Here is a 27990-nt window from a genome sequence, read left to right as displayed (position 1 = left end):
TATTGTGTCACACAAACATGATTTTTCATAAAGAAACTAATCTAACCTTTTAAAAATAGAACCTTATTTAATCATTAAGAGAATGCATAGTTATTTATTTTGTAATGTGAAATTAATATTCTCAAGGTTGGCATCAATTCTGAAGAAATGGAGCAAGATGGATGCTTAATCCCTTTGATAGATGGGGGTACTGAAGGTTTCAAAGGAAATGTGAGAGTAATGGTACCAGGAATGACAGCTTGCATCGACTGCACTCTAGATCTCTACCCACCACAGGTACTGCTTAGTAGTTTACATTGTTCTCATATGAAGTGGATATAAGGCTTAATTTCTGAAATTGAAAGTTTTATAACCATATGGAAGGTAATTAGAAATGTAAAAAAAGAAACAAAGCAGTAAATAGTAAGCATATGAATAAAATATTAAAGCATATCAGGTCTTCCAAAAATTGTGTAGTTTATCATATTGCAGCATCTTTTCTTGATAAGGAATAACTTTTATCTAAGTGGATGCTTAAATACAGACGTTTCTGATCATTTTACATAGTAACATGCTTTGTGATTTTTTTTCATTGCATTGTAAGAATGAGGAACTTAAATTATATTACCCTCTTTTACGAATGTCACCCTGAAATTTTTGAGATACTCGTAGACTTTAAAAGTTATGAAATTTTAGATATGTTCAAAATGGTCTCTTCCAGCACTTCTTTAGGGGAATTTTCATAAAATGACTCAAGTTATTCATTTCTTGGAATAGATGAAAAAAAATGCATTTGTAATCTCATCAGTCTCATCTTTGGAATGAAAATAATATCTGTGTATGTCCTTTTTTAGATTAAAAAATAACCATAAGTCACACATAGCTAGATCAGGTGAATAGGGTGGATGTTCTATCATTTTATATGTTTTTGTTCAAGAAACTCAACTGTCAATCTTGCTGAAAGAGAAGATGCATTGTTATGATAGAGCATGAATCCTCTTCACATTCACTTCTTGAAGAATTTCTGGAAGATACTTTGTGGTGTACCAGTTAGCTGTGACTGTCTTCTGTCCTTCCAGTTTGATGGCTTTGACCAGTCCTGTACTTCTGAAGAAAATGGCATACATTACTTTTTCATGATATATTTTTTTTTCACCGTTGTGGGTGTGGGATCATCTTCAACGACCCATACTTAACTTTCTTGATGTGTTGGAACATCAATAAATGATAGGTACATTTCATCACCGGTTGCAATTTTAGGAATAATGTGGTGGCCACCATCTTAAAATAATTTAAGGTTTTTTTTACTGATTGTAACACAGTCCTTTTTTTGGTGCTCAGTTAAATTATGGGGAATGCAACAGGGGACTATCTTTTTCATATGCAATTCTTGAATAATTTTATGTATGGTGGTGGATTCAATGTTAAGTTCCTTCTGTATCATTTGGTAAGTGCAGCGATTATCATTGATTAACATTTTTCACACGACAGACACATTATATGGGATTACTGTTGGTAGTGGTCTCTTGTGTATTCTTCATTCTGAAGAGAGTGTGACCGATCTTAGTGAAATTCTGTAAACCATCTGAATACGGTAACATGAGATGCACCTGCATTTCCAAATGCTAATTGTAGACGTCAAACTCGTTCTTCTTGATTGAATCTCACTTTAAAAAATCACAGAAAATCATAGGACGATAATGTTCTTGCATTATCTCCATTTTTCCTTCTGCCTAAAATTTATGCTACAGTAAACTACTTGCAATTGTCCAATAAAAAATTGTATGCTTGGTTAAAATAGCTCATATTTTCAAATCTAACTGTTTATTTTTTTGTCACTTATTGTCTGCACGTATCTCAAAAATTTCAGAATGACCTCCGTATTTTCAAAAAGGGGAGAAAATGTTAGTCAGGCAACTCATAAAATTTGCATTGTATATAGACAAAGTGCTGTTTCTGATAATACAGTTTGAAGATGGTTTAAGAAGTAATCGCAGAAATTTCAGCCTCAAAGATGATGTCCGCTGTGGATGATCATCCTCTGTAAACAAGGGTCTGTTAAAGGAAACTGTTGTTGAAAGTTTTGTGCTCAGGTACTAACAGAGAGATTAAATGTTCCAAAAATACTACAATATATGATTATTTGAAAAAGGTAAACAATCATGATGTAAGGGTGCTCCTTGCTTTAAACAGAGTAAAATATACTTGCTTGAGTTTTGGCATGTGGTTCTTTGCTGAAAAGAAATAAAGAAGGCCCTTTTTTGAAGCAGAAATAATGCTTTGGTGAGATTATGAAGGAATTTTATACTAACGAATTCTATGCCGATGAACTAGAATTGTTGACATCAAATCAAACAGTAAATTTGAAAAATTATTCTTCCCAAATGGCAGTTTTAAAAGCAGAAATCAAAGAAAGTGTGTAGAATTGACTAATTAATTGAAGTTGTTCAGAACTGACTTCCATCATCACAAAGCTGGACTCTGCATTTTGATGAATGTCAGACAAAAAGACTATTTGACTATGGATGGAATGTTTTGTATCACCTCCCATATCCACCAGACCTCTTCCCCTCAGATTTTCATCTCTTCAGAACACTTCAAAGTTCCGTGAGCAGCCTGGAATTTACTTCTGTGGAGAATATCAAACAGTACCTTTATATGAATAAATCTGATGAATTCTTAATATGAATAAACATGGTGATGTTTTAAAAAAGAAATTTTCCATATGCCAGAGAGATGGTAGAAAGTCATAGGACAAAATGGTTTTTATGTGATTCAGTGAAGTTTTTTATGTTTTTGTACTCCTTCATCTGTATTTATCTTTAGAAACCCAAAAGAATTTTTTGCATGATCCAGTATTACAGAAAATTATAATAGGTAAACTGAATGTGTCATAAAATTAAATGAACTGAATCAGAATCTGATAAATATAGCAACTTTAATATACAAAATGGCATTAGAAAGAATCTGAGAATTCAAATAGTATTTTCTTCTATTTGAAAACCACGAACTGTAATTTGTCTTAGGAAATCTTTATAATAGTTGTCATGCAGGGTTTTACTGTATAGTCTGTTTATATTAGAACGTACTGTAAGTTGATATCAGTACTTTTCAAAAAATAATGCAATAATAATAATAGTTATTATTTTTTTATGGCCAGGTGCTTATTTAATATTCATTACCTTTGCGCCACAACAAAGGCCATTTCATTATGGAAGCACTTAATTGGTGGACACCATTGTGAAGGGGATGTATAGTTACAACCATGCCTTCTCCCTGCGATAATTAATTTTTAAATTGCAAATAGGACACATAACTGATGTGCTTTTTATATTCTGTCATAATAAACAAAATAATATTGTGAATAGAAATCAGAAGCAATATTAAAATATCAGATATAAAATTAACCTTTTTTTAATGCAAAATATGGTTGCATCCTATGGTTGATCTATGAAGTCATGGAAAATAGTTAAAAAATTATGAGGCATGAAGGGGTATATTTTGGGTTTAGTTTGTTAATATATAATGACTGTCTGGAGGATAGGATTAATAGAATAAAACAGGAGATGCCTATGTGGAAGATTTTTTTTAGAGAAACTGGCTTGTAGTAATGTTATACATGGAGAAAATCACACAGATATCTGTTTAGGTAGCATGCTTAATGGAATTCAAGCCTGGTTTGAATTAGCAGTACAGTGAAACCTTTGTTCACTGTGCTTAATTTGTCCTAAAGGTTGTTTATCAACCAAAATGTTCATAAGTTTAAATCATTTTCCTCATAGCAATTAATGTAAAAGAGATAAATGCATTGCTGGACCACAAATGGTTACTTATTTAAACTTTACAAGAGTATTTTGTGCTTATGTTTATAACCCAAAACTGATATCAATAAGATATAAAAAAGATAAATGCACTTTTAAGCAGATAAAATAGATAAAAATTTAATTTTATTCCACTTGTAAAAGGGAAAGGGTATGAAGCAGACAGCATAAATGGAAAATGATGGGGAAAGTGTTAATCATGCTATATTTCTTTCCGTAAAAACATCAGATCTCTTTAGGAAGCACCTTTTTTCATTTTTTGCTTTGTTTTTTAAGAGGTATGTGACTCTCTTCAAGAGGCGTTGAGGTTCTGTTTCAGTCAAAACTTTTCCAATGAGATATTTTTTCTTGCCTATACTTTAAAGTGTTTCTAAAGTGAGACATGCAATTGTCATCGAAAATTCTTATGTTATTGCTTTAGCAAGGTGATATTGTTACATGAAAGCTTTGCATCTTATCCCATTTTGCACAAATTTTGCAGATGAGTTCTTCCACATTTGCCTTTTGTTGCTGTTGCTGAGGTTATTGAAATTCTTTCTTGTTGAGCTCATTTCAATATCTCTCTTGTTATTTCTGCATGTCTTCATTGTTAATTTCCTAGCTTAAGTTTTGTGTAGAGATTCAGTATAGGCTTAAAAAAGTCTCTAAATGTTAGAGTGCTTTATGTCTCTGCCTGTAATTCTGGGGGCCATAAATTCTTCCAGGCCACAAACTGTGATCTTATAATTCACAGACTTCCAAAACTTTGTTAATGAGACTGAAGCAATGGAAAATATTAAGGAAATTGGATGTCCCTGAGGGTTAATTATGCGGTATAGACTTCAAAACACCTTTGAAAATCATATGTTGCCAATTTGAACATTTTTCTAATAAGCAATGGAAAATATTAAATTCATGTTCCTGAGGGTTAATTATGTGGCATAGGTCACTTCAAAACAGCTTTGAAAATCATATGTTACCAATCTGAGTGTTTATAACTTGAGATATCATTCCTTATTAGGTTTTTTACTGAATTATTTCCGAGGTGAGGTGTTCATGATCCAAAGTTTCACAATATTTGGTAGCCTTGTAGCAATGATAGATGTAGAATATTTTTAGAATCCAGTACTAAAGGAGATTAAATGCATTACATAAAACCTATTCATGCTGAATAATTTTATCCATCTTAATTTAATAATTATTTATATATTTTATGTGCTTCAACTTATATTTATTTTACGATATATTTCTTAAACGTGCAATATATAATAATTTATCTTGGAAGCAAAAATATCAAAAAATTTAGATACGGGATTAATTTATATTCTTATGTTTCTGTTATTTTATTAATAAGATTATTTTATCATTCTTTAATATTTTTCCAAAGGAAAAGTTAATAATGCATAAATTCAATTATAGCATTTATTTAATTTTCAATATTTTTTATCACATGAAACACAGGCCTATGCATGATTACATTAAATATAGTTTATTATATTTAGCAGTATATTTGCTTAAAATGTTTTCAGGTAACATTTCCTCTTTGTACCATTGCCCAAACTCCTCGCCTACCTGAACACTGCATAGAATATGTGAAAGTGTTGCTTTGGCCAAAAGAAAGAAGTATGTTAGATTCTTGCTAATTTTAATTTCTGATAATTTAACCTAACTTATGAGGTGTGTTTAGTGTTGGGCAGGTAGTGAGCGGGTGATTATAAACCAAATTGTTAGAATATTATAGCTGCCAACTCTTTCAGTTTTTAATTTTTTAGCTTTTACCGAGGAAAATGTTTCTCTGTAATAAATGAAATTTACTGAATTAATGAAATTTAAATTATAAAAATTGCGTTCTCCCACTTCTAGTGAATTTCAGAATAATTTTTGCTATTAAATTTTATTTCGTCTGAATTCTATTATACTTTTCTTAGCACATTTTATGATGTTATTAAATTTTATTTCATCTGAATTCTATTATACTTTTCTTAGCACATTTTATGATGTTATTAAATTTTTCTTATTTAATATCTTATAATCTTAATGATCCGAATAGTCTCAATCCCCTGTTAGACATATATAGAATTTTATATGAAGATTGAAGCAATGTTTAATGAGCTAATATTTGTATTTAATTTTGTTTTACTTCAATATATTGTACATTATAAAGTTTGTCCACACAAATACTAATTATTTATATTATTTTTTATCATTTCTTACTTAATAAAGCTTTCCCTCCGCAGGATTTCATGGGCATAAAAGGGAGAGTATTAAAAAATGAAATTCGCCAAAAAACATAGACTATCTTATTAAATATTAATATATTTTTATAGTGAGCATCATATCATAAATAGTTCATTTACTTGAATCACATATTATCCAGTTAATATCAGTCAGGAGTTCTTTTTGAAATGGCATCATGCATGGCATTAGGACCTTCCAGTTTTTGAGCAATAAATCTTCTGATTTTTCAGATTTTAGGGTAGCAGCTGTGGAATATGTATAATTCTGATATTTTAGTTTTATCTCTTTGATATTTTAAGTTTATTATTTTAAATATTGTTTAACCAGAGTTTTAATCATTGTGACCATTGTAAAGTAATGAAAGTAATTAATTTAAATGCAGCAGGTGATAAACCAATCTTAAGGTGATCAACCAATGTTCGAGGCAATTTTGGTCTTAAGACCATCTTAGTGAAGATGACCATCAGTGCCAACAGTTGCCAGTTTGTATGATAGATTCAATGCATTCAGACCTATAAGAAACTATAAGAGAAGACCATGAAAAGTAGAAGGGTGATATATCGATTACATGAAATAATCATAAGTTAGAAGGAAGTTAGTAAAAAAGTCTGAAAGGGTTTAAATTTCAATGGCCACCCAAAAGGGCTTTTTTTTTTAAGTTTAATATGGTTTATCAGTAGACATTACTAGTAGGGATGGCCCAGGTGGAATGGTGAAACATTTTATAGGACATATGAATGGACGTTTAGATGAAACATTATAATATCTTAAGTATATTTGAAAAACAAAACATTATAATATCTTTAGTATATTTGAAAAACAACAACAAAAAAAAAAAAAAAAAAAAAAAAAAAATTATAGTTTCAATCTAAAAAAAAATTATGTAGATATATCATCAATTAAATGAATTTTTATTTTAGTCAATTTGAATCAAAAGTAAAAAAAATAATGCTTTTAAGAACGGCATCTATTGCTTTTAAATAGCTTAATTTGTTAATCCATAGCAGGCAGATTAAATTTGAAAGATCTTACATTTTGTCAAATGGCAAGAATCGAATGAAAAGTGAAACAATACATTTACTGTAGATAGCATTTAAAGTGAATCGATGCAAAATCATGTTTCGAGACTAATGACCCCTTTAAGATAATAAGTCACATATATTCTTACACATTTGCTGCCGATCACACGCCAGTGCATGATGTGTTGTTTTTGCTGAAGAGCCAAACATGCACTACCGTCTGGCATGGAGTGATGTTACAGGTGCCCAGTCATCACCAGAACTGTTTATACCAGCTAAACTGCCCGCAGTTTTTTATCCAGCATTTCTCGAGCTTTCTGAATAGTTGAACTTTTACTGATATTTCATTTGATCAGGTAATTATATTAATTTTAAAACATTGTTTAGGTGTGAAAGATTTTAAATATATTTGCTTAGTTATGAAATTATTATTAATTAGGATGTGATTGAAACTGAGAATTTTATAAATTTGATTGAGAGAGAATGAGAATTAATGAGAATTTTCTTCCACAATAATGTAAATTAACAAGTAACTTAACCATTTATTATAGAAACAAAAAATAAAATATTTACAAAGAACATAAATTATAGAGCTGCATATCCTTATTCTATAGCAACTCCAGAATCACTGCATAACTTTCATTTTTTTTTCCACTAAGCATTGTGGAGTTCAAAGTTCAAAACTTTGGAGGAGAAGAATGAAGACCCTTCAATCAGTCCAAACTCAAAATGAGAGAGAAAATTTTATAATTTTCTGGTCTGTTAAAGTAATTGTGAATCATGTAGAATGTGATATAATATTTGCATTTCAGAGGATATATCTATTGATGGAGATGATCCGCAGCATGTAAGGTGGATATATGAAAAAGCCTTAGAGAGAGCTGCTGAATATAATATACCTGGGGTAACTTACAGATTAACACAAGGTTTGTAATTTAAATCTATAATCTTTGTGCTTGTTATGAGTTCAAAGAGGCAAAGTATAAATGAAATTGCATACTATTCCGTTATCGGGACCGTAAAAATTCACGAAATTATAGTTGATGCCAAAAATAATTATGGTAACCCTAATGAAAGGAAGGAAGCATAATAGTAAATAACTGTTAAAAAATATTAGTTTAATTTAGACAATAGGTTAACATTTATGGTCGACAGTAAAATATTTGGAGCATCTTGCAATTTATAAGCTTCCCAGCAATTTTATGCTTACAGCAGTCTGATTTATATGCATTCTAGCATTCAGTATAAGTAATACTTCCTTCTGCAATATTTTCCCTTATGACACTTAACAAAGTTTTTGTCTGTTGGTATAGAACTGTGGCTAAAAACATTCATTTGATTCTGTATATAATGTACGTACTTCAATAATCTTGTCTCATCAGCGGATTTTCTACATAGGCCTAGTGATTTAAAGCTGTTGCACACACCTTACGCATGTAACTGTTCCAGTCTTCAGTAGTATTGTGATTGATCTTTGGCTGTTCACAAATTCAATAGATATCATTTTCTGACACCAAAAATAAATGAATCAAACAGTTGTAAGGAAGGGGATTTTTGATCCTTTGAACCAATTTAGTGTTTTTAATTCTTTCTTCTCATCAATATTTTTCCTGCAGCGCAATTTCATTGTTGAGCTATCGATAAAATACTTTTTTTGTGATTGTTCAAGCATAATTTGTTATCATGAATGATGCTTTTTCTCTGAAAATTTTCTATTGCAGACTTTTCATTCTTTGGCAGTTTCCAAATTGTTCGATCCACAAAGCTATAAAAATTTTTTAAAATTAAACTAACATTTCAGTGGTTAACAATCTGGAGCTGTATAAATTTAATTCTGGAGCACAATCTAAATTCATGCATGTTTAGAGAAATTTATATTTACATGCAATTTGGAATTAAATTGGCACATTTGCAGGATTTAATTATTTTGTGCATATATTTTGCTGCAGTTTCATATGATCCCCGTAACAGAGTTGTACCTGAAATTAATACTTAAAAGAATCTAAAATAATTTATTTCTTTGTTTAATGTACTATATAGATTGATAATCTGTATTCAATAAATGATTTGTTACTTTTAGAGTTTTTTTTTTTTTGTGCATTAGATTTTCCCCCTTACAGTTGTAATTATTTTCTGAGTTCATTTTAAAATACACATATTAATCAAAGTTTTGTAATTTCTTAAAATTTTAGGTGTCATCAAAAATATTATTCCTGCTGTAGCTTCTACTAATGCTGTGATTGCAGCAGTCTGTACAACAGAAGTTTTTAAATTAGCCACAAAGTATGTAATCATTGTATTTCTATTGAATATTTTTGTGTGTACCGTCAAGTAATTTGCATCTTTATAGCCCCCTCCCCCCAAAAAAAACTGTAAAAATTTTTAAAAATAAAACTTAGATATAAAATGCATATTGGCAAAATCTATTTGTTGGATTACACTGGTTTCCAAAAGCTAAAGAAAAATTACAAAAATAGTGATAACCCATTCAAAAATAAGCCAATCCATATAAAATCTGAATATGTTGTCGAATAAATATTGCCAAGAAAAACTGTTATACGCAAATTAGTGTAGCTGCAATTGAAATACCTCATCTGGGAGGAGCATAAAATTTCAAGTTTCAGAGCAAGTCTGCAAATTTTGCTGTGATATTGAGGTAAGAAATCTGGGACAGCCAATTTGTAACAATGCCCCAGGCATCATTTGCCAGAAGAACTGCTGTGGAGAGCTGTTGGAAGACTAGAGGCAGGATAAAGTCAGGGAGAAGTGGCCAGATGGCTAAACGTGTGTCCTTCTGTGGTTGATAGATTTTAGAAACAATTTCTAACCACAGATTCGAATCCAGGAGGTACAACCAAGGACAGAGAACTGCTGCAATGAGCTCTGATGACGATATTTGTTGTTATGCACACGCAAGAATAGAGACTCAATTCCAACTCAACTCAGATCCTCCCTTGTTGTAACCACCGAAAGGCTGGTGTTAGTGCCAGCTGTGAATAAAAAGCTTCATGAAGGAGGTTGGTATGTGACGCGATCAGACATTTGTGTGCCACTCACATCACGTCATAGAGGGGAACATTTGAGGTGGGCAGGGCAACATGTCCACTGGACGTCTGATCAGTGAAGGTCTGTTCTCATTGAATCCAAGTTTAGCCTGCAAAGTGACAGTAGGCATTATTTGATTTAGAGAGAACTTGGAACCCGTTACCACCCAAACATCCTTGAAAGAGATGCATACGGAGGAGGCAGTGTCTGTATTTGGGATGGTATCTCTCTGGGTGGATGCACAGACTCTATGTCTTTCCACATGGAACCATGAATGCTCAGGCCTATAGAGGTGGCATCTTATCTTGATGCTTATGTGTGCACTTATGCCCGAGCAATAGTTGATAATTTTCTGCTACAAGACAACAATGGTAGACCGCACAGGGCTCGCATCATGGAATGATTATCTTCAGCTGCAAACAATTTAGTGCATGCAGTGGCCAAATCGATCACCGGACCTGAATCCCATCATGCATGTCTGGAATGCTTTAGGAAGATGTATAGCTGCTCTCTATCCTCTTCTTCAAACCTTTGACATGCCCGCTAGTAACTGCTTTGCAAGAGCAGTGGCTCTTACTTCCTATGGAACTGATAGACTGCATAACTGACATGCAATGCTGTCAATTATACAATCTCTTTACACATTGCTGTGTGTATTGTATTTCTTCTAGGGGAGATCATACTCTATTGAAGGTAAATTTTCTATACTAAACTGACACATCCCATTATTGGAGAAGTTGACAAGAATCAGCACAATGTTTCTAAATTTTGCAGCACTAGTTTCGATGGTTTAAATACAGAACAATCAAAATTAGTCCTGCAAAATTTGCAAACATGCTAATTCTTGTTGTTTAACTTTTCCAAAATCATTATTTTAACCTAAATATAACTGCATATTATTTAAACCTAAATGACGAATCCGATTTGTTCATTTTATACATATGCTAATTTCTATAACACCATAATTATTTGGTAATTTTTTCATGCTGTTTTATACCTTACTATATGCTGTATATTGTGGGTCAATTTCATTAAATTCTATATGCAACTTTTTGAATAATCTTCATTTTTGTAATTTTTCCTTAATTAATGATAACCAGTGTACAAATGAAAATATAACTTCTTGTATTGGTACTCGAAATTATAATTAATGAGTAAATTGATGATACTCACATATTAGCCCATCAGTCGTGAAACTGTCGCCATGCAGTGTGGTTTAATGCAAATTATGGATAAATTTTATGTAATGGTACACTCATCACATTTGTGTCTTCCTCTGATATAACTCCAATTTTTATATACAATTATACAAATTAACTGTTATTGCTTTTTTTTCTTGCATTTTGAAAGAAATGTTTAAAATTTTGAATCAGCTTTCTATACAATAGTAAGTTGAGGATTATTTTCGAAGTTATGAGATTCTACAGATCCATAAGGGATCCTAAAACTGTGCATTGAGATTAAAACAAATTACCTATGGAGTGTTTGTACTCATAGCATTCTAAATAGAGCATCCAGCAAAATCGGAGGGCGTAATAAAATAGAAATTTACAAAAACCTTTTTACAAAGCACAAAAAAGAAGTAGCTTGAATACTGATCATTTATTAAATAAGGAGTCACCAGTTTCTTCAAAATTTTGCAGGAATGACTGGTGCAACTTCGCCGAATCTCCATTGACTTTCATGGTTCGAATATAGCCAACTTTCAAGGTTGATGTGATAATATTTATGTACTGAATTGCTTTAAAGTTTTCTAATCCTTTAAGTGTAATGAATATTTTATTAGAATTAATTATTAATGTTTTTATTATCCCATTAAGACTCTAAAAAAACTATAAATATTTTTTTAAAAACTATAAATATTAAATACTGTAAATATCTTTTTAATGTGGGGCGGGAATTTATAAATTTAATTATTATACTAAAATTATATTGCCGTCGTGAGTCTCAGTCTTGAGAAGGAATATTTTGATGAAATTAAGTATTAATTTTTTCACTCTTTTTTTTTTTTTTGGATAGATGAGTGAAATACTTTACTATAAAAACTCATAAATTGTTCTAGCTACTAAAACAATCCAAGTCCTTTTTTATAAGGAATTTTTCCCTGCTTAATTGTCATTTAATTTAAATTCTGTCAGTTTTTTCCCCAGGGAATGGGGGAGAGAGCTTAAACTGACACTTTCCTTATTTTTTTATGCTTTTTGACCTAAAGTGTTGTTCTGAATCAATATTTGAAGAAACAGAGCCTGCTGTTTTTTTCAAATTCTTTTGAAAATTTTATTATACCAGATCAGAAGGAAATGTTATTTTAGTTTGCATAACTGAAGATAAGTTTAGAAAATAATGAATGCTAAGCTTTTTATATGTAATTTTTTGTAAGCATTTCTGTTTCTCTTTTCTTATCTTTTAATAAGTTCAGTAACTTTAACTAACAAAGTGGAATTAAATTAATATCAAACTGTATCTGTGTTCCTTTACTTTCAGTGCATATACATCTTTAAATAATTACATGGTATTTAATGACCTCGATGGCATTTACACATATACATTTGAAGCTGAGAAAAAGGTAAACAAATTTTCATGGTATAAATATTTAACTGAATGTAAGTTACTTATTCTTTTTAAAAAATTTGTATTCTGTTTAATTTTAAAAGCTGAATTATTAAGTAAAATGCTTGAAATTGTAATTGAAGATCCTTTTGGCAATGTCCAAAAGTACTTCCAAATGATACATATGTTAATGCATTCACTTTGTCACCAAATTTTCAGAATGTGCCTAACTCTGTAACCATTATTCGGTACTTACATATTAACACCACCACCTTGGTGCAATTTGGGGATTTTCTTTTTTTTCTGATGATAAGGCAAGCTTATTATTGGGTACAAATGGGCAGGTTTCTTGACTTTTTTTAAAGATTTCAGAGCTATTGATATTTCTCATAAGTTGACAAACATTATCAATATATCAAATGAAAAAACACTGAGTAATTTAAAGTAAAAATTTTAATTACTAAATAAACATTATATGATACATTAAATAGAAATAAAATCCATGCATTTTTCACAAGATCTGTCTGCAAAATTTTTCGCATTGTTGTTCTCCCCATGTACGGAGCTATCTGTTTTTTTTTTTTTTTTTTTAAAAACATCAGAGAATTGTGCAACAACAAGTTGCATGTGACATCAGCATTGTGTAGTAGTAGCCCTTTAGCAGTTTTACAGCAAAGTACTATTTTCGTGAAAAACTCTTACTGCAATTTCTTTCGTAGCTCGCAAATTCAACGCGCACATATTTAAAAATTAGTTTAAGAAAAACAGTTCATGATTTGTCTGTAAAACCATCGAAACTTCAAATACAACAAAGAGAATGCATATGAAAATGATAATGGTGTTTGACTGAAGGATTGTTCTCAACATGGTTACCTGAAGAATGATTATTCACATTGGTGCCAGATTTTGGTATATTCTGAAAATTTAGTGACTGAAGTGGTTGTGATAGTACGTAAGGATATGACATATTCTTTTGGCAGTGGTGCGCAAAATCATTTTTTTGTTTTTACATACTATAGCACCATTTCTGAATGTATTCTGTTGTATTCCAAAGGTTTTTTATAGACAAGTTGGGATATTTTGTGCCTTAGAATGGATTTTAAAATTTATGTTTATGGGATTTACTTACCCAGTATTTTGCAGGTTATAATATGTATATATTAGTTATCATTGGGCCTTCCTAACTTTTCCTTAGCCCTAATTTTGAGGGATAGCACCTGCTTACTCCACTGGCAGGGCAGCTTAGCATTGTCTGAGGATAGAGCTTACGTGCTCCACCAGTAGTGAATTCTGAATACAAAACCTTGGGTAAAAACCAAAATGGCAGATCAGGCAAGCATAAGAGTTGCCTAAAGCAGTGTTTCTCAACTGCTGGTCTGTGAAATGTCCGGCTATCTGTCCAAAAATTGTGCCAATGGGTCGAATTATTAAACTTACTGGTCCTCAAGAACGTACCAAAATGTTTTACCTGTCCTTGGAGTAAATCCAGTTGAGAAACACTGGCCTAAAGTATGTGCCAGACAGCTAACATCTGGTTGAAATGAAAGTTTTCCTACAAAAAACGTTCTTAATAATGTTAGGGAAAAAACATGAAAGCAGTACCTTTAGTGTAGGTAGCAGTCACCACACAAATCTACGATTTTCTGTGAATGTTTTGATAGTTTTTCAAAGCCTCGGCCCAGAAACTTGGTGACCGCGAGTTCAAAAACAGATCCACCTCATTTCGGACTAATACATAAATACCATTCCTAATTTTTTGCTTTTATTTTGTGTTATTAATTTTATTTTGCAATGTTTATATTAAATGTATTTATTAAAGTGCTGTAATACTTAAATAAAGCCCACTATCCAGCATTCAAATAACCAGAATATTTTAGGATTAAAAAAAATCCCCAGAAAAGTTTAATAACCAAGAGATTATTATAGAGCTTCTAATGATATTAGCAGATATGTATTGGGGTCAAACAATGCGATTTAGCACTAATAATGGCATCGCAACACAGCCATAAGAAGTATGTTTTGATTTAACATAAATTCAGTTAATTCAATTAAACCAACTTACCTCAATAAGTTGGTTTAATTTTTGAAAAGAAGGATACAAGTTCTGCTTCTTCCTTGCATTTTGAAAAATAATAAATATTTAGGAGTGCATGAAGTGGAATGTTTTCAAAGTTATTGAATCTGAGCAAAAATGATACATGACTTTGAAAACAATGGCAATGTAACATGAAAAATTATTATAAGAGGTTTCATTTTTATGGGCTATATTCATAATTTGTATGTCTTTATTATCTGTTATCTAACTAAACAAAGAGCCATATGTTCATTGAAACATCTGCTGGAATGATTGGCGACATCTCCACTAGCTTTCAAGTTCAGTGGTATTTTATAATTTGATGGGAATGTCAGTGGGATTTTATAATTTGATTATAAAATACATTAGTTTTTATGAAACTAAAATGCATTTTTTTAAAAATTGTAATTTTGAGTGTACGTTTTTGATATTCAAGTTCATGATAAATAAGGTGATTGTTTTATAATTTCATAATGGAAATTTTGACCTCTACTTTGGCTTTTCTAATGTGAATCACATATCTGGTATTTGGCATTTTCTGAGCTTTCCAGATAGTCGAGTTTTAAGGAATCGAATGTGTAATAACAAATTATAATATATGAATTAAAATGGATAGCTTTAAAAGATTGCTTTAATAGATAGCTTTAAAGGGATGCTTTAATTGATAGCTTTAAATAGATGCTTTAAAATACATCATAAAGCACAATTAAAAAAATTAAATTTTAGCTACGCTGACCAATTCATGTGATGTAAAGAACAAAGCTAAAAAGAAATGTTCTTTCATAATATAAAAGGCTTTATACATTTCTAATGAGAGTTTTTTAAAATCATGTATGAAATATTTCGTAAGTATCTGATTTCAATTTTAATTTTGAAGGAGGATTGTTTGGCTTGCAGTCAGAAAGTCCACACCTTAACTTTTTCTGAGACAGATAAATTACAAGTAGTGCTTGACTTTCTTATGGAGAATGCAAATTAGTAAGTTTTTAAAGTTATTTATTTCTGCTTATATTCTGGGGTTTTCATTCACTTTGTTTACATTATCAGTATTCCTTAAAAATATTATATCTGCTTGTAGTTATTTCAGTTAATAGTTATAAAATTACTTTAATAGAATAATTAAATAATAATTCATAGCTGAATTAAAAATATTAATAACACCATGCCCCTAATTCTGGCCATGAATTATGCACTCATTGGCTAGGGTTAAGGATTATCAGATTTTCACATGTTTGTGCACTTAGAACAAAAATACAAACTCTTGCAATTTCACTGTCTTTGTATGTTTTAAGCACCCTCTATTTTGAGAATAATAGGCATTTGGGTTTTTTCAGTGAAATTTGCATACACTCGTGTGGAAAATTAAGAGAATTTTCACATTATATCGAATATCTGAAAAACTAATGGATAGATCTTAATGAAATAATGAATATGTATACCATTTTACTTATGCATGGTTATCAGTAAAGCTCATAGTGCAGGGATGTCCAAAATGCACATTATGGTATTGAAATGAAAATGAGTCTGATATGGGGTATGGTCCCCTTTCACTTCTGGACAGGCTGCACAGTGTGATGGCATACTAGACAGGATATAGTTGAGGAGTTTCTTTGGCAGTCAATCCCACTTCTGCAGCAAGGCAATTTCCAGCTTGTTCTCGAAGAGGTATGGCAAGATGAAGCTGCATTCTCATACATGCTTTATATTATTCAGGTCTGGAGATTTGGCTGGCCAATCCATGTGGCGAGTATCCTCACTTTCCAGGTAATCATTGATTAGCTGAACTCAGTGTGGATAAGTGTTGTTGCCTATTAATAGGAACCCAGGGACCCACCAGTGGTCGAGCGGTAAAGTCGCTGAACACTGGTACTGCAGTCTGAGGTTTGAATCTCTGTGAATGGGCTGGATGCATAGGCATTTCATTATTCGCCCCATGTGCATTCTGTATACGAGCCATTTTCCCACAGAAAGTCCTCCATGAAGGCATCTCTTTCCTTATACAGATATCTCTTGAGTGCTTTCCCATAATCACATAAACTAAACCAAACCAAGAGGAACTCAAGATTGGCTGTGCCTCTGAAAAGTCAAACATACGGCTCTAAGTTTTCTGTATACAGCTCATAGGAGTCGGGGAGGCTTTGTCAAACATATGTGCTTATGCTTCCTCCACAGTTATGCATATCTATACTTACATATTCAACTCTGAATATTTTCATAATTCTTCAGTAGCATAATTAGTATGTTTGGTTCAATACTTTTTTGTAAAAAATAGACATAATTTGCAGATTTTTTAAATTTTGCACATAAACATGTAAACTTAGGAAAAAATATATTTAATATAGTTCATGTTATGGTTCATATATTTTGTAAATCACTGTAGAATACTGAAATGACCAAACAGAATCGAGAAAATTTTTAATTAAGTGTAGCTAATAGTTTTCCAGAATGTGATACCTTTCAAAATATTTTGGCAGATGCAAAGGTATCCTGCATTGTTTATGCTATCAAAGAATCTTGCATCTAATTGTATTCTTGTAGCATGTAGGACAGCTTTTAGTGAGTTATCTTTCTTTCATAGTTCTGTGTAAATCTTATTTACAATGAGTAATTTTTTTTAAAAGTCTATTTGGTACTTGTATGTTAACGCAACCATCTTGGTACAATTTGGGGACTTTTTACAGAAGAAAAAATATGGTGAAATAAGTCATCATTTTATTTGGTAAGAGTTATTTATCGGCAGCAAATTGGCGATCTTGGCAACTTTTTTAAAAGAATCACCATGCCATAAATGTTTTTGTTTTCAAACCATTTTCAGAATGCACAGTGTGAATTATACAAAAAGTTTGCAATACTTATTTATTTCACAACCTGGTCACTTGTGTGGCTAAATTAAGTAATTTTAAAAAAAGAAAAATATATGTAAATATTTTAATAAGTTTCAGCTAGTGTAATTTCTTAAAATATTAAATATTCCTAATTAGACATATGATAATTTAAACACATTTTGATTTAAATCAATTAGATTAAAAGAAAAAAACATAATCTTAAGAACTGCATGTATTGCTTTTAAATAGCTTAGCTTATTAACCAATAATAATCGAAGATAAAACTATTTTATTTTAACAACACAAACCTTTTAAATAGCCAAGTTTTTTTAAATATATGTGAAAGATAAATGTCTTACATTATGCTGAATGTCAACAGTCTGGTGCTGTGGAGATAAAAATGTTTTATTTTGGTCTCTGTTGCCACTGCTCGCTTTTAAACCTCTGAGTTTGTTAATCAAAATAAAGTCATTAAATTTGTACAAAGCATTGAAATAAATAAAAACATATTTGAAGTTCGACCTTGACCATTCAAACCTTGAGGTGCCCATATTTAGGTGGAAGACTGTGCATTCTAAACTAGTTACTCTAGGTTCTGCCGATTTTTCACAAGATGAGGCATACATACATACAGTTCTTTATCTTATGATAGAGATTGTGATGATTCTCTTATGATCTCTTATGTGATAAGATGATTCTCTTATGATAGAGATTGTGAAATTCAAGCTTTTGTGCTGTTTCTTTTTAAAAAATCCAATTCACAAAAATAAATTAAAACTGTTTAAAGTATTTCAAGGGGTAAGAATTGTTGTTTATCAAGGATAAATTCACTGGGGTTTGTATGGTTCTAAAAAGTGCTTAAAAGTCCTTAGGATTTTTTGGTCCTTAAAAATCCTTAACATCGTCCATAACCAAGTTTGGCCATAACTGGCCAAAATTAAGGATCCTCAGTTTTACTCATCTGACATTTTTGTCTGTTTTTTCACAACTGCCATTTAAGTGTGAATTAGCATTTTGGAGGAATATTTTTTGGCAATGAGTTGGCAAATATGTATTTGATGGGTTAAGATTTGAATTCTTGATTACTTCATAATATAAATTGTGGATACTCAAGTATTAGGCATATGAGGCCCTGCCTCATTTGAAACATAAACATTTCAAAATAATTTCTTTTTTGAGGATGAAGAATTCATAAAATATTACATTAAAAACAATGTTTTCTGTTATGGTAATGGATTTCTTTTATTATGCAACTCTAAATTTGTTGAATTATCACATTTCAGCAAATTCAAGGTCAGTTTGTATACAAAAATTTTTATTCGGAGATTTGTGAAATTTTGATGATTTTTCTTACAAACATAATACAAATATTATAAAAATTATGATATGTTAAAATTATAGGCACTTCCTCGTTATAGTAGACCTCAAAATTTAATGGCTAATTAACTGAGATGTAACATGTAGCGAGGTATAAGAATGCATGGCGAGATATCTTGGTTGATTAGTGATTCAATCTTGGAGGCCGTTGTAATAAGAAAGTACCAAAAATTATATTGCATTGATAGCATTACAATGAAACATTTTTATTTTCTCCTGCTATGTTTTAAAGTGACATTACTTTTCGTTTCAATGACTTTGGAGTATTTTGATCTGAAAAATAAACAAGATAATAAATGCTGCAAAACACAATTTGCAATATACTTCTTAAAATATATATATATATATATATATATACTACTGGGATTGTTTAAAAATTAATCTAATTTTTTTTTCTTTTATATGTTTTTCATAAAAAGAATTTTGTTTCAGAATATTTAAATGTGTATCAGTTTTCTCTTGAAAATTCACTTTACAGTTTTTGTTTCTGAATTTTTGTTTTTCAAAAGTCTTCTGGCATTTTGCCCTGACAGAAATGTAGGGATAATTTTTCTTTTGGATTTTAGACCTTGCATTTCGGAAGGTTAAAATGCAAAGTATCTTCATGGTATTAACACATAATGGACTTGTTTTATGGGAAATTTATGATGAATTTCTCATCTTTCGGAGAATCTGTGGTAGAATAGAATAGTGGAAACAAAATTATTTGAATTTTGCCCTTTTAATCCCAGAAGCCTTTCTCTTAAACATGTTAATTTTTCCTTTATTTTGTCATCTTTCCACTAGACACAAGCATTGAATGAATTACAGAAAGCAAAGTAACTGCAAAATGACAATTTATTAAAACAGTCATCATATATGTCTCAGTGCACCATACGTACCTCAGTGCCTGCCCTAAATTAAAAAAAAAATTGCCATCCCTAAATTTTGTGGGTCAATGGTTCACTGAATTCTAAAAATTCTGCCACACTAACTCTAGTGCCGATCTTGACCATGTATCATTTCATATTTATTCTGAATACTCACATTATTAAAGAAATAAAATTAGAGTTTTTTCTATATGTTTTAAGTAAAAGTAATTCTTTAGAATAATAAAAATGTGTAATTAAATCTGAAAATTCTAAAATAAAGAGGAAATTCATCACCCTCCCCAAAAAATAAAAGATTTTATGAAGAAAGAAAAAAATGTTCTTCAAAGGTACATTGTTGAAACTTTAACAAATTATGTGATGAAACAGAGATTAGTGGCAACATTGATTTGTTTATTGAAATGAATAAACTTAGATGCTAAAGAGAAGAAAATTGATGTAAATTTTCCAAAATATATAGAAAATTTTTAAATTAAAAAGACACATAAATAGTTTGTCGTTTGTTGTTGCTAACAAACATAAATAGGTTGTAGCTTTTAATGTATAGTTATAGTAACATAATTTTAGAATCAATATCATTAATTGCAAAATGTTCTTAAAGCTTTTTTAATGGATACTTTTCAGAAATTAAAAAAGAAAATGTAATTATAATCATATAAATCTATTATGGCTAAGAGTATCTAACTACATAATTTAATTATTTGTAATTAACTGCTCACCCTTAGAAATTATCTCTACATGTTAAGGTGAGTTATTTTCTCAAGTTAAGTCTTATTGTGGATGCAAGATACAACACAAAATATAAAATTTAACATAAAACTTTATTTCTTACAGCTATTGAGACTTAAAATGATATAAAATAACCTACTATCTCTGATGTTTCAGCGGCATGTAGTAACTTTATATTATATGCAGTAACGTTATATTACATACTGCATATTAACTCAGCTACACTCTAAGCTATGGGTTTAACTGGGTCTGACAAAGTGCAACTATCTATCAACACTTACCAACCATAGCAACATCATCCGTTTACATCTGTTCTGATAAGTGGCTCTTTGTCTCTAAGCAAGCAGCTACAGGGACTACAGCCAAACTTCTGTTCAGTCATGCTGATTAGTATTTTATTTCACTATTTAACTTACACCACTTGACATAAAATTTATATATACCTATGGAATGAGCAAATATATGATGAAATGAGGCATGAAAGAAAGAATCAATATAAAGGTAACTGTTAGTAAAATTTAATATAAAGCCACTAATCTTCTTTTGTGAGAAAATAAGGGTAATATGTAAATGTTTCAAGAAATTTTATACTTTAATGCTTAAAAAGATTTATGAAGTTAACTTTATTCTTGAATTTGTTTTATAATTAAGTTAAATATTAGATTATGTTTAACAATAATACATCCTATTTTCAGACTTATTTTATTCTTACAAGTTACAAAAGTAATATCACAAATGTAAAGTTTGGCTGTAGATAATTATTTGAGCTTGTTCATTTGCTATTTGCTTGATAGGTCCTTAATGTTTTTCATTGATATGGTCCTTAAAAGTACTTAATTTCCACATGCAGAAGTGTATATAAAGCCCAGATTCTTTTGATAAAAAAGAATTATAATCTCCCTTGGAACAAAATTATCATTTCATTACTATCATTATTATAATTTTATTATTCATAATTATCATTATTAAAACTTCATTATAATTTTTATTGAAAGAAGTTTGATTTGTGTAATTTAATATTGAGAGCAAAAGAGACTGATTTGTGTAATTTATTAGTTTTGGAATCTACTTTTTGCATTGATTAGTAGAAGAAATTTTGCTTTTCACAAAGGTGATTCATCATTTTCCTCAAAATATAGATTTCTTTTGTATTGAAACTAACATCAAGACAATGTTTGATTTTCTTACAAAGTTCATACACACCTCTTGCACTATATGCATGCAATAGGTGGCAGTAAGAAGATTCTTTATCTTCTCTCACTGCAAGGTATTTTCACAAAAAAGAATTCATAAAAGGAATTTCGTAAAAAGGACATATGTTCATTTAAAAGTGATGCTATTTAAATTTTTATTGTAATCAAGTTTCCTGATTTTGACTTTGTTTTTTTTTTTCTCTCCCCGCAGTCAAATGAAATCTCCTGGTATAACCACTTCTATTGACGGAAAAAATAAAACCCTTTACATGCAGTCAGTTGCTTCCATTGAAGAGGCTACTAAGCCAAATTTGAAGAAAACTCTGAAAGGTTTTACTTATTTATTTTTTCCTAATGTAATTGTTTAATTATTCTACTTGATTTATGTGAAAAGTTTAACATTATTTTCCTAATGCATTGCCATCTACATCTACAGGTAGCTAGCATCAATAGCCGAGTGGTAATGTCGCCGAACACTTGTAGGTCGACCGGCATTGGAATCTCCGTGAATGAGCTGGCTGCTTGGGAGTTTTTCCCTTGTGAATTGTGGTTATGAGCCAGTTTCTCTTGAAATGTCCTCCATAAAGACATTCTTCCACATAAGCAGATTGTTCTCAAGTTGTTGTGCCTTAATCAATTAAGCTAATCTAACTTAACCACTGACCCACCAGCACCTGAGCTATAAAGTTGCTAAACACTGTTAGTTTGATTTGGGTTCAATTCCAGGCAAAAAGGGCTAGCTGCATGGTCATTTTCATGGTTTTCCTATGTGAAATATGGATATGAGTCAGTTTTCCACAAAAAATCCTCTACAAAGGCATTTCTTTCCTTAGGCAGATAGCCGTTACATGTTTTACCATGACCAAATAAACCAAACCAGTCTAACTGGATAGATCAAAAAGTTTTCAATCTCACAATATATATATATATATATATATATATATATAAAAAAAATTGGTTTCATTTTCACAACAGGAAAAAAAAAATGCTCTTGCAGATGTAGTTGTATTATTAAATGCTTAAATTTGGATGTTTCATTGGAGAAATAGCTTGCATTCGTCTCTGACTGTTTACTGAACGAAGTGATGTGTTAGTTTTAAAATGTTGAAAATTGAGCATCGTTCTGGAATTAATTTTTGGTCTGAAAAAAAACCCTTAATGTTAAAGAAATAAAACAGCCCTCAAATTACATGTATGTCGATTTGTCTCCATCCTGTTAAGCAGTGAAAGAACTGGTAAAACAATTTCATATGGCCTGAGAATCCATTGAAGTAATTTTTTTTAATGTTGATCCTTGGAGTGTTGGCTTCAGAAAAAATATCCCTCATGTCCAGGAGAATATATAGTGTGACACATGATTAAAAATCAAGGAGATAGCAGCAAGCCTGAATTTATCTGAAACAACAGCTTTCCATATTCTGTGATCTTCAGAGGGATAAATTCTCTGCAAGATGGTTATCTTGACTTCTCTTGCCAATTCAGAAACAGAAACATGAACATCTTCACACGAACAAAGTCTGTGCAAGATTGGTATTCCATCATCTTTCAGAAATTCATAAGCAGCAATTTCTGAATTCAGTTTATCATTATTTTGTATTGTATACTGTATTTAACATTATTTTCAGAGAAGTTACAATTCAGTTTCTGGATAACTTTTGTTCTAAACTGCTTGTATTCCCTCCCCTTATTATCCCTTTTTAATTTAGTTCTCTTCCAAAAATCTGGAGAACTTGAACTACCAATTAATTTTAACTTTAATAACATCTGTGCTGAAGTCACTAAAAGTTTGGTTTACATATCATCTGGGTATTTTTGGTATAATTAAGATTGTGGTTCTTTCATAAATTTCTGCAGTGTTCTTGCAAAGGTGACCTACCAGGCCATATCTATATCATCTATCTGCATTTGTCATTGGTTATGAGTATGAATTATGTTTTATGGTCACCTGACATAGATATGGCCTGGTAGGTCACCTTTGCAAGAACACTGCAGAAATTTATGAAAGAACCACAATCTTAATTATACCAAAAATACCCAGATGATATGTAAACCAAACTTTTAGTGACTTCAGCACAGATGTTATTAAAGTTAAAATTAATTGGTAGTTCAAGTTCTCCAGATTTGTGGAAGAGAACTAAATTAAAAAGGGATAATAAGGGGAGGGAATACAAGCAGTTTAGAACAAAAGTTATCCAGAAACTGAATTGTAACTTCTCTGAAAATAATGTTAAATACTGTATACAATACAAAATAATGATAAACTGAATTCAGAAATTGCTGCTTATGAATTTCTGAAAGATGATGGAATACCAATCTTGCACAGACTTTGTTCGTGTGAAGATGTTCATGTTTCTGTTTCTGTGAATCATCAGACAAAATTTGTTGGTCATGCTAGGGTGTCAACACTTTGACAACAGAATAGCTATGGGATCATCTTAAACAAATAATTGTACAGAATTGGAGAGGTGTAATATCCATGATACTGACCCATCGGCTTGCCGAATGGTGGCGATGATCTGTTGACAGTGGGGACAAATTTTTGGCCATACTGAGAGACATAGGGGTGGCTATGTCAATGTAGTTTTATATCTGACTAGTAAGCCTCCCGATTCTCTAACAAATTGGAAATAATGCTTTAAATTAAAATGACTGACTAACATTACCTGTGTTCCATGGAGGTAGGAAAGGAAGGAGGGGCCAATCCACACTAGAAGTGAAGCACTGCTTTGAAGCTTGGGTCACCAAATGGGGTGTTCTTTGTTTACATTCAGAAGCTCGCTTGACAGGATTCTGATAATATTTCGACACACGACAGTTCTGTACAAATCGAAAATTTCGCATGAAAGAAACATTCATAGTGTGATGGATAATAGCAATTTATATAGTTTAGTGACATTTATGCACAAATCACATCTTGGTTATGTTTCGATAACTAACAACAGCGATTTTGATTATGAATTTGTTTTATAAAATTCTAAGCTGTTGAACTACAAAAATATAGATTTTAAGAAAAATGTTATGCTTAAAGAATAAAAAATACCTTACGGTACATTTAAAATTGTATACGTCTTTCGATACCCTTGATAGAGTATTCGCAACTTTTATTTTATTTTCCAAACGCCAAAATGTTTTAAATAAAACAATTTTTTTTCACATCCATATATTATTGTTGCATATTATTGCAAAAACCATGTATCTGCCTTTGACAAAATACATAAATATTCATTTAATTATTTATAAATGTATTTGAAATGAAGAATTTATTCACTTATAAACAACTGTGAAAGTACTGTGAAGAAATCTAATGATTAAATGTATCTAATTTATAATAATTATAAATGTTATCTAAATATATAATAACCTTAATATTGAATTGTAAACATAAATTGAAATCCTGTTGACAAATACATTATAAAACTATTTAAGCAAGATTTGTTCGTATTGGAAAGCAATCTGTTAAAAGGTATTGTAAAGCAAATACTATGAGATGCACACTTAAGAACGTAATAAAGAGTTTTGGATTATGTATTGTTGAAATGAAGGGTAAAAAAAAATCTGATAAATATAATTAAAAGAATTATTCCCCTTGCATTTTATAATAACTCAGTTACAAGTTTTAAATAATACTTAAAAAAAAAAAACTTATTTTATTCCCTTTCAGAAATGTTCAGAGAAAGTCAAGTACTATTTCAAGTATTTCGCTAATTCCTAATAATTCTCTAATTTAAAATGAACCAAATAGAACATTGACTTACATTTTTCGATTTAAAAGATGCCTCAGAAGCCAAAAAATCATGTCATATTTAAGAAAGTATTTTAGGAAGAAGCTCTATAAATAGAAAAGAAATAATGCATAATTTTCATATTAATAATACAATAAACTTTGATCTTAATTTTTGTACGTTAACCGAATAAAATCGAATTACCTTAATTTTTTTTTCTAATGTAATTAACGAAAACTTGTGAAAATATTTCATTCAAATTAAACCATACTGAGAAAACTGTCCTGTGAAAAGTGTAGCATTTAATTCCGTTCAGAATGAAATGTTGTTTAAAAATATGTTGTTTTCACATACTTAGGACTCTGAAGTGTTGTAGAAAAAGAAAATATATACATTTATATGTATATTTACGACGTAATTACAAAATATTTACATCCGAACGCGTCAAATCCCATTGAACTCAATAGTAAATGACCCAATGTTTTGGTCACCACGTAGGGATCGCCGGTGCTTCAGAGCAGGGTACGGGAGAAACTAGTTTAGGGCGACTCCATCTTACTTCCTACCTCCATGCTGTGTTCTAGCCAATGTTTAATCATTGGTTTCAGCCCCCAATGATTTGTCTTAAATAATTTTTTTGGTGTGTTAGTATTGATGTTAATTCATCATGCACATGGAAAAAACTAAGCTATTTTGGCTACTAGAAGTTGATGTTAACTTATCAAGTACATGGAAAGAATTTTTTTTTTTTTTTTTTACCTCTGAATGATCTCTTGGATTGCTTTTTGTACTCCCATTTTCAAAATCCTTACTTGTAAATGTAAACACTAGTCAGCTGAGTGCATCCATACCACACACATTTTCTCTTTCCCCATTCTTTTTCCTTTGCCATTTTTCTCTTCGCTCTTCTGAATCATGTTAGCCAAAATGCCGATGACACTGTTAGTGCTGGAAATAATAACTAAAGTAACAATAAATACCACCTGAAGTAGGTAACTCTTGCCTTAAAGCTCATTCGTGTCATAATATCGTAAAACTGTCATGGAAAACGTTTTCGGAATGCAAATTGTAAAATTAGATCATAATGACAAGGCTCATAGCATCCCACTGATTGTATGATTGGAATCGTAAAATTTGCAATTTTAAATATATAAAAATAACTATCTTGCCTGCTTTTCAAAATAAACTTAAATCTTCATTACATTTTAAATTGCTTCACAAATTGTTGCCATCCTTAGTTTCAAAATAAAGAATAATTAAATTAAGCATTTTGATATTTTCTGATTTGAGTTTATGTTAATAATGAACTTTCTGGGTAAACATGCCAGAAGAGATAAAAAAAGTAACCCAAAATTTGGAACCTTTTTTAAAAGCAGTAACAGTCAGGATATCTTCACCAGTTTACATCCCAAATAGTGTAACGAATATGTAAAAAAAAGTACCACAACACTTAACACTCCAGAAACATTAGCACTGATCAGCTGATTACGGCCAGTGAACACACATTTTTTCTGTTTAGCTTTTCGAATATAAAATCATAGTCATAAAATGATGACTAATAACAAATGTGAAATAAGTCCAGTTTATAACAATAAGGTAGCCAAATAAGATCGCTTGAATTGTGTTTAAAATGCAGTAATTACCACTGAGGGATACGATATTGTATCTGATGATTCACTGTGGCTAATGGTGCAAGAATATTTCTCAAAATAACATAATAAAATTTAATAAAAAAATATTCTAATAATTAAACAATCAAAGATATATTATTAGGCTAACTTGCCTTCCACATCTTACACGATTAGCATCTTATCTGCCACTGACTATCGGAGCACAAACAGCACCCTGTAGCCAAATGGTGCAGGAAATATGAAACAGGTCCTTTTCAAGATCATATGACTGCATTCATCTTGTGATGTTGTCTAATTTAATATAGTAATTTGGTAATGTAAGTGTGTGTAATTTCTTTGAATTTAATTTACTTATGAAGTGTTGCTTTTTGTGTGCTTCAATATGGTAACGTTATCAGTTTCTTTGGTTTCGATCGTGGTTCACGGGCAGTAGGTCACCAGACGGGTGTTTGATCACCTGTTGTGAAATTACCATTTCTGCTTAATCTTAAATGTGTTGCATATGTGTAATTTTTATTAATTCCATTTTTTTAGATTTGGGTATCGTCGATGGCCAGCAGATTGTAGTCGCCGATTCTACTACGCCCTCGTCTCTTATTTTCAAGCTAAATCTCATCTCCAGCATGGAAAGTTAACTGTGGATGAGACTGTGTAATATAGATACTGTATTTTTATTAATTTTGCTATCAAATAAATCTTTTCTGTGTGATTATTTTCCTCTGAAGCATTATTTTATAGCTAACTAACATACCAATACAGTACTAAATATTTAAAATTTACTGTTTAAAAATATTTCCTGATTTTGTAAGTTTAGTTTATTTTAAATTAGTAAACACATAACTGTTATCAGTTTAGTGTACAGCAAAATTCTCGATGTGCCTCACAAAAACTGGCCTCTTTGAAAGGTAGTTTGTCAAGAGAAGTTATCTTGTATTTAAA

General features: G+C 30.7%; 1 protein-coding gene across 4 annotated transcripts in view; it reads left to right on the top strand.

Annotated features, from left to right (window-relative positions):
* Positions 1-27763, top strand: part of Uba3 (Ubiquitin-like activating enzyme 3) — a 43905-nt gene extending 16142 nt beyond the window's left edge. For 3 of the 4 annotated variants that reach the window (XM_035361543.2, XM_035361545.2, XM_085812542.1), the window contains 8 exons: positions 127-276; positions 5309-5402; positions 7849-7962; positions 9229-9319; positions 12566-12647; positions 15583-15683; positions 21910-22028; positions 27586-27763. In XM_035361543.2, coding sequence (XP_035217434.1) covers positions 127-276; positions 5309-5402; positions 7849-7962; positions 9229-9319; positions 12566-12647; positions 15583-15683; positions 21910-22028; positions 27586-27686 — 852 coding nt within the window. In that variant the 3' untranslated portion in view covers positions 27687-27763. Of the gene's footprint in view, positions 1-126; positions 277-5308; positions 5403-7848; positions 7963-9228; positions 9320-12565; positions 12648-15582; positions 15684-21909; positions 22055-27585 lie in introns of all 4 variants that reach the window. The other variant, XM_035361546.2, reaches the window with a different exon arrangement.
* Positions 27764-27990: the final 227 nt, after the last annotated feature.

The sequence above is a fragment of the Stegodyphus dumicola genome, chromosome 3, assembly GCF_044657685.1.
Source record: "Stegodyphus dumicola isolate Sdum_Otavi_A_Nest chromosome 3, ASM4465768v1".
NCBI classification, from domain to species: domain Eukaryota; kingdom Metazoa; phylum Arthropoda; class Arachnida; order Araneae; family Eresidae; genus Stegodyphus; species Stegodyphus dumicola.
This window is presented reverse-complemented; position numbering and strand designations above follow the sequence as displayed.